Here is a 9,104-nt window from a genome sequence, read left to right on the forward strand (position 1 = left end):
AGTTCATTTTAACTTTTCCCTTTGCTTGCTCGGGAAATTTGCAGAATACTCATAATTTGTTTAGCAAGAAGGGTGATGAGACACGTTATTAAGACAACTCGAGTACGTACCACTTAAGCGTATAGTATCTCTGGTAGAGGACGCTTAACAGTATTTACTCGTGCTCACCTAGGGAGAGATTAGTTTAAACATTCAATCAGCGTGGAGATCATCTAAACTCAGACTTGCATTTCTTGCATGAATAAAACTCGTGATAGATGTGTCATTAAGTTGCTCAATCGATGTTGGTAACATAGAAAAATATCAGTTCAAACTGTATTGATTAGCAGAAGACATGCTATTTTCGCAACGCTGGTCGCAATGACGCTGATGATAAGATTAATGTTCACTCTCTATTTAGCAGGGAAGTATCATGGTAAGATTAATATTCACTCTATATGTTAGAGGGAGAGGCTTGCTGCTTTGCGTTGACTTTTTGTTATTATTGGTACGATGAAAGAGAGGTGAGAGAGATGTGGATACAAACAGGAGAAAATGGAATGAAACTAGAGACTTGGAATAGATACCAATGAAATAGAGGAAGAAAAAAATGAAAGAAAAATTAAAATATAGCATTATGATTACTAAGAATTAAAAACTATCATATTGGTATATTGGTAATTTTTGTATTTAGTTTTTAACCAGCTGGTGAATCTAAAAAATTAAATACAGAGAATAATTTCAAGTTAAGTATATAAAATAATTTATTAAAAAATTGTTTATAATTTTATTTATAAAAACAAAATTACATATTTATGTATTTTTTTTATTATTCTTATTTTGAATATTTTGAAATTAAATTCAATTTTTTTTATTATTATTATTTTGATTTAATATATTATTTTATAATGAGTAGAAAAAAAATGAATAGAACTAATATTTACATGTTATACTCATTCATTTAAGAACATCATGTCTCTTTTATATTGGATTAATTTCTTATCACAGAATAAATATCTATTACAATCCATATTCATATTCATATTAAGCATTTATATAAATATCTATTATGATTGAGCTTAGAGATTTATTCTACAATCCATATGAGGGCCATGTTTGATTCTCTTTGTGCTTAACATGGAATTGACAAGTGTCCCTTCAAAACAATACTTCAAATGGAAAAACATTGTGGCTTATAATAAAAATATAAATGATTATACATATATGGTTAGTTTTAATTAAAAACATTATAAAATATTAGTAATCACAATGTCATTGTGCTCACTTGGTTGGTTGATATTCTCATTTAGCTCTCTCATATTTCACATTCACTCTACACACATAAAGTAATTAAAAAAAAACGTTTCGCTTATAAATATTTCAATATAAAACTTAAATAAAGTGTTTGAATATCCAAATTAACTAATATATATGTGCCTCTATGTGTATTCATGTTTTCTTTAGTAAAATATTTCAATGTTCAAAAGGGAAAAGTAATTAAAGGTAAAATAATTTATTTGTTTCTTAATTAGAGGAAAATGTGTAACTCATTCAATTTTTGAATATTAGAAACATGTGTTCATGTTTTCCCTAGTAAAATATTTCAATTTTCAAAAGGGAAAAGTAATTATATTTGTTTCTTAATTAGAGGAAAATGTGTAACTCATTCAATTTTTGAATATTAGAAAAATTTTCGGGAACAATCACATTGGAAGATTTTGGTTGACGTGCTTCGAAGCAACCCGTGTGGTTCATCTTGAGGACAAGATGAAGAATGAGATCAAGGCAACATGATAAATAAAAAATAGGTCATCGTAACAACCATAAGGAAATGACTATATTTGACGGAAAAATAAATATATATATATATAGATTTATTTTTATAACTAAATAATTCAAAATATATATAAATTAAAATCAGAAAATTAACTTTAGATTTGATTCAAAATAAGATATTCATAAATACATATAAATGATTATATCAAATTCATGATTTTAAGAAGAGAATAATAAACAATATTCTAATAGAAATATGAAAATATAATTTCTTAAGACAAAGGAAAAAAAAAAATAATAATAATTTAATATAGTAATAAAAGAAAAATAAGTATTCACGTGATTTTCTACTTAATTATAAAGGATTAAAGATAAGTCTAATATTCTAGGTATAAATTAAAAAGATAAATATATATACAAAATTATACATTAATGAAAAATTAGGATGCTTATACATTAACAAAAAATTGACTTGACTAATTTTTCCTTTATCTATAATTTTGTATATATATTTATCTTTTTAATTTATAACTAGGAGATTAGATTCTTATCTTTCATCCTTTATAATTAGTAGAAAATAATGTGTATAGTTATTTTTCTTCTATTATTATATTAAATAATTTTTTTATATTTAATTTTTTATTTTTTATTTATTTATGATTATTATCATTCCTGCATTACCTTATGAAGTCATATTTTCTCCTATTTCCTATAAGAATATTGTTTATTATTCCTTTCCTTAAATCATGAATTTGATATAATCATTTATATATATTTATCAATATCTTATTAAAGTTAATTTTATGTATAAAAAATAATTATTTAAATTAATTTGTTAAAATTTGTATATATATACACCTCACTTTAGGATGACCTTTCGTTTCATATATATATATATATATATATATCCCTTTTTCTTTCTATAGGATGATCTGTCTTCCTATCTTGCTATCTTGATGTGATTCTTCATCTTGTGGTGAAGATGAACTACACTAGTTGGTTCGAAACCCTTGGATCAAAATCTTCCAATGTGATTTCTTACAAAAATGTTTTTAATATTCAAGATATTGATCACATAAGCTTGAATTCCAATATCATTCAATTTTTAATATAAAATATTAATAATAATAGATTTTTCAAAAATACAATTCCAACAAAAAAAAAAATTAGACATGGTCTATATAGATAGAGAGATAGAAAACCACAATAGACATTTAATCAAAAATTTATCAAGCACTAAAAGAGATTAAATCTCTTGATGCGTAAACCGTTTTCAAATTTTACATTCTAAAAAAATTGCATATAATAAAGTTTAATCCCTCTAAGCTCTTGGTAGATCTTTGATTAAGATAGATATATATTGTTTATCATCATACACACAAAATTTTATATATAAAAATATCTATTAAAATTTTTTTATATATAAAAATATCTATTAAAATTTATTGTCATATCAATACCAAACTAAACAAAGATACTCATAATATGAGTTCCAAAGTAAGTGTAAGCTCATATCCATAGTCCCCACATACTATTATACCCAAAAAGGTGAAATCTTGCATTTGACGTTCTGCTCATTGAATATATGAGTAACTTATACAAACGGAATCGGATATTTGATTATAAGAAAGAGAGAACTAGTGCATGTGTGCACATCTGTGCACATCTAAATGGGGTTATAATGAGTTTTCAGGAGAGTTGTGGTTTTAACAACTTAAGAGCGTTCTTGCTACCAGGAAGGAATGGCTGTAGAAGCGAAAGAACAAGAGATAATTGCAAGTAAAGTAGAGACAATGGTAACAGAAGTAGGTATTCGCCCTTTGTCTTTCCTCATAAACATGGCCTCCAATATAGGATAACCACTGACGACTATATAGCTGCACAAAAGTAACTGCAAAACCATACTATCAAAAGTCGAATACCCTTCTCGCAGGATTCCTTCTAATCCACCGACCAACGATATCAAGTTTATAACGGCCAAAGTTGCGGGTGGAATAAACAGAGCAGATGTCGCGCCAAACTCAAATATTTCGGCCTCGTATCTTTTGACTGCTTCACTATCCACTACTTTGCTCGTGACCTCGAAGCCTACTTCTGATACACCAAACATCTTGCCAGCGACTTCGATTAAAGCATAGAGATAGGCTGACACGCCTTTAATCAACCACATTCTCTGTTCGTTGCACCAACTTTTAAACGAGCCCCCGATCCATATAAACTCAATCAGACTGTACCCATATCCGGATACTGCTAAGGACGAAAAGATAAAGAAACATGAACTTGATGCCTGTGGATAAGCAAACAAATAATCAGTAACGAAATACAGAACAAAAAATCAATGTGGAACGATTCTAAAAAAAGAGGGTTTCGGAAGTTTACGCATTTGATAAAAAATACCTTTGGAAATAATGATAGACCATGGACCATGCAAAGAGCAGGAATTAAACCATAGCATAACATATACAGGGAAGAGAGAGACCCTAGGCAGTAGAAACCATAGAACATTCGCTGGGCTATTGGTGTTCGCCGAATCCCATGCACATAAGGGCAAAACTTACTCACGAGGAATTCAAGGAAGCCGACAGCCCACCTCTTCTGTTGAATTAATGTATCGATCAAGTTATTAGGAGCGCACCCTAAGAATGCCTTTCGCTTTGGATTGCAGTAAATAGATTTCCATCCTCTACACTGTATAACAAAGCCTGTCACTGCATCCTCAACAGCACAGCCATAGATCATGCCAACCTGCAAAAGACACATACTAAATTTAACATTCAATATCTTGGTATCTGGTCACTTTATATGATTAACAATTAATAATGAAAGTTAGAATTTTGCCTCTTTGCCCCACTGGGTGTTGTCCTCGTATGTGCAGTTTGCAAGATCTATTGCATCTTTCAGCATCTTCGATGAATTTTCCTTGCCTTTCACAACGCCTCCGTCTTCTCTAGGAATAATGGAGCATGCAGTTTTATAATATTTTGAGGAGCTATGTTGTTTCACACTTCCGCATAAGGCATCCCTACGAAGAATGCATCCTGTGCCTGCGTAGGCTGGACCTTGAATTCCATCCATTCCTTTATATTTGATCTGCAAATGAATACTGACAGCTCGGATTATATGCGTTTATCTATAAATTTCCACACGAGTTCGCGGATGTCGAAGGTGTATATGCTCACCTGGAAGATATTCTTCAGCTGACTTGAATAGAGATCATTCTTCGTGATGCCATGGAAGGTTTGAGGAAATTGAACATAGGCAAACTGGTGACCTGTTTTAGGATCCAAGAAAAAGCACATGGCTTGACGAAGTGCTTCACAATTGTTGGCGTACATGTCACAATCAAGAGTGAGAATGAAGGGAGCATTGCTCAGTACGCCAGAGACTCTTACCTGCCAACATTACAAATTATGTGCTGTAATTGATCTAAACTGGATAATATATCTGAAGTTATTAATGACTGCTCACTTGGTAATTAGAACAGAAGATATAAAACATTTTACCAGAACATTAAGAGCACCGGCTTTGAAATGGTGGGGAATTCCAGGTCGCTTCTCACGCGAGACATATATAAGACCGGGCAAATCATTTCCTTCAATGTCCTTATCCTCTGTCTTCTCCAATAAACTCTGCACATACAACCACAAAGAATTCACGATTGACCAATATAATAGTGTAATTTTAATATGGTCTAAAACAGGTGATCTCAACTACCAATGTTTGCCACGGTATAAATAGATTTTATTCAAAAGACCTCATAAGACTGATGACCTGAACTATACTCGGATGATCTCGCCTAGTGAACCCAGAAACCCAGTCCTTGAATCCCTTGTGTTCCTTTCGTTTGTCTGCTGGAACACTGCCCATCTCCACAGCGTTGTAGATTCGATTTTTCAATTCCAAATACATTTCCTTATAGAAGATGGCAAAATGTAAAAAAAATATGCTTGTTTAAAACTGATACAGGAAGTTATATAAATAAAAAAACTAGAAGTAATAAGTAATTTGGTCGGGGGCGTACGCCGAGATATAGTGCTACCTCCTTACATTTACATGCTTCCAGTCTCTCATGAATTGCATATTTTTATTTTCAATAGCATCAGCATTTGAGAAGTAAACCTCTGGACATCTGTCTTCAATGGCGTAGTTATCACAAAATGAAATCCAAATCTTTGCAAAATGTGAAGCTTCCAAAAGAGCATAAAATGTAATCGGGGATCCTCCATCATCAGAAACGTAACATGACAGTTTTCCGACGGGATAATCTAAGGCGAGACAGGACAATACTGTGTTTACAACAGTCAGCGGTGGTTCTTTGATAGGATCAGCGGTGCATATAAATATATCCACGGGCGGTAAATCGCTCTCAAACCTGTCCATTTACACAGATTAATCAATATTCGTTTAACATATCCATGAACACGCGTGTTTAAAACCATATTTAATTGTGGTTATACTGGAAAATATACGAGCAAAATATCACCTCTGAGAAAGTCTTTTTGGGAAGACCTTTCGCTCAACTGGCCACCACTTGAAGGCCTGCTCTAAAATCCAACTGTAGGCAAAACCTAATTCTGCTAGAAATATCAGAATCCATGGCCAATAGTTCTCGCTTGGGATATACGTCAGGCGATAATATATGAGGCCAATTATTACAGAAAAGTGGGTGCAGGCATAAGCTCTGTATACGAAGGATCTCTTTTCAAGTGTCATATACAGAGGAATGTCCTTAGGCTCCATGGGCAGCTTGCTTGGGTTCTTAAAGAGGGAGTATAGCGCCGTTGTTTGTTCGTTCCTTTGCTTTCTGCTTAGCTTATTCAATGTTCGGCCCATTATTATAAAGATCTGAGGGTCGTTCAAAGATTTGCGTGCAGTGAATACAATGTCTTGTTTACATTTTTTCCCATCCATAGAGGGCCACACGCTCCGGATCTTATCAACGCGTTCATTGGATGAAGATTGCTATGGCATCTAGAAAATTCGATAGAAATGAGAACAATAATTGACGAATACGAAACCTTTAATCTTTGTAAACTGGTGACTTATGACTCGACTTACAATTGCACTCAAAACAAATGTACTCTGAATACGAAACTTTAATCTTTGTAAAGTGACTTGTGACCTGGAAAAAAAAAAATGCACTCACATGAAAGGTACCGTGATGTAGAGTTTGGGGATAACACTGCGAAATCTTACCTTGCTATGGTTGGTTTTGGATTAAGACATTTTGCAATTTGGTCGGTCTGTTTCTTTCTTTTCTTTTTTTCAATTTTAACGTAATTGATCGTTGATTTTGAATAAGATTATTTTTATTATTATCAATTTTCACTTAATTATTTGGATTCAGACATTTTGCACTTTGGTTGGTATGTTTCTTTCTTTTATTTTTTACAATTTTAACTTAATTGATTGTTGATTTTGAATAAGAATTTTTTTTATTATTATCAATTTTCACTTAATTATCAATAATTAGTGAAAATAAGAATTAATTAGTGAAAATAAGAATTTTATTTTTTTAAGAATATTTTAGAATATTATAAATAATATAAATAATTAAAATTGAGTTTTATTTTTAAAGTAATTGTATATTTTTTATTGTTTTAACTAAATTCACTAATTTAAAAAACAGATTACTTGAACAAGTATTATATTAAATTAGAATTACATAGATAAGAATTAGATCACTAACTCCTTCAAATTATGCTCTTGTAATTTATAACATAGGAATCAACAACTTCTAAATTGAAGCTTGTGAGTTTATAATGGCAATTGTAATGACAACTCACAACAACAGATAGAAGCATTACTTCCAATACCATATTTATAAGTTATGATAATGAACCATAATAGTGAAGATAAATCTTCAAAATTAAATCTTATTATATATATATATATATATATATATATATATATATATATATTTTAAATGTGTATATATTTAATTTATATATTAATTTTTTTAGTATTGATAATTTTTTAAAATTAAACTATAATGTAAGTCATTAAATTATATTAAATTAAATTATTTTAGTTAATTAATGTACAAGAACTTTGAATAGATTTAAATACAACTAGCATATATTTATCTTAAATACAAATCTAACATGAGTCGACAAGGATCAAATTTCTTCGTGCAAAGTTTTTAGCGTGCAAAATACATGTGTTATTTTTCATTGTTTAGATTGTGTTTGGGAATGTTAAATAGATGACCAAATAAGTTCTATAACCATAAAAACTTAATTTACTCACAATTTTTTTTTATTTCTAATTACTTTACAACATATTCAATTTTTTTTACAGAAGACATTATTTTTCAATTTATAACATGATTTTTATTTTTATTTTTTATTTTAAAGGGGGACAATAGCCGGAAAAACTTACATATCTCCTCATATTGGGCTCCTCCTCTAGGGTCAATAAACTTAGTTTATTATGTGTTAATCATTGCATTGTGAAAAATCTAATTTTTAATCAACAGAATTGTTCAATTTTGTAACTTATTAACCTTATGTGAAAAAAATTAGATGATAAGTAAATTTAAAGGTAATTTTAATTAAAAAATGTTATTTTCATTATTAAAAAGATAATAATAAATAAATATTTATATTCTATATTTTAATATTTTTTAATAAATTAGATATTAAAATTTGTTTTTGATTATTCAAAAAATGACATATTGTTAAAAAATGGATTTTAAAAATGAATATTATGAATGCTTCGTCTTTGAAGAGTTTTTTTTCCGATGGACAACTCAGGTTTCGTTTTTACGCTATGTCACCAGGTGATCTATGCAGATTTGTAATAGCTAACTAAAAAAATAATTATTTTACTCTATGGTATTCAATATTTATTTTTGTCAATTAGATATATATTTATCTTCTTAATATTTATTTAAATTTAGTTTCTTAATATTTATTTAAGTTTGATTTATTATGGATTAAAATAAATCAAATCTTCTGAGGCGTAAATTTTTTGTAATTAAAATAGTATGTTTGTATTTCGAGGTGGATTATAGATTTCGAGTTAGATGAATTTAAGATGGAATTACTACATAGAAAGGAGTTTTAAGACAATATTTTTGAGTAATTAAGTTGTAAATTGTCTTATCTTCAGAATAAAAAAAAAAAAAAAACTTCTAAATTGTCTTAAATATTGTCTTTAAAGAAATGTATGAAATTATTTTCTTAAAAAAATGTCTTCTTAAATATAATATAGAACACGAGTAATACTGCTTCTTAAAAGACAACTCATTTATTTCTCCCAAGAGACTATAACTATGATTAAAGACATATTGTCTCCATAAAGACAATAAAAAAATATATTTATAAACAAAATATAGAATGTGAATC

The 9,104-nt window shown here is 29.3% G+C and overlaps 1 protein-coding gene across 1 annotated transcript; it reads right to left on the bottom strand.

The window, feature by feature from the left end:
* Nucleotides 1-3,347: 3,347 nt before the first annotated feature.
* On the bottom strand, nt 3,348-6,629 carry LOC149208691 (cellulose synthase-like protein E6). Its single transcript, XM_089394121.1, has 8 exons — nt 6,239-6,629; nt 5,803-6,127; nt 5,527-5,667; nt 5,259-5,384; nt 4,935-5,147; nt 4,594-4,845; nt 4,153-4,500; nt 3,348-4,042 (listed from the first exon to the last, which is right to left on the bottom strand). The coding sequence occupies exons 1-8, from the start codon at nt 6,586-6,588 to the stop codon at nt 3,485-3,487; spliced, it is 2,313 nt and encodes a 770-aa protein (XP_089250247.1). The 5' UTR covers nt 6,589-6,629; the 3' UTR covers nt 3,348-3,484.
* Nucleotides 6,630-9,104: the final 2,475 nt, after the last annotated feature.

This window comes from Pinus tabuliformis, chromosome 1_2 (assembly GCF_031772625.1).
Source record: "Pinus tabuliformis cultivar Carrire ecotype Pingquan chromosome 1_2, CPIR1, whole genome shotgun sequence".
NCBI classification, from domain to species: Eukaryota; Viridiplantae; Streptophyta; class Pinopsida; order Pinales; family Pinaceae; genus Pinus; species Pinus tabuliformis.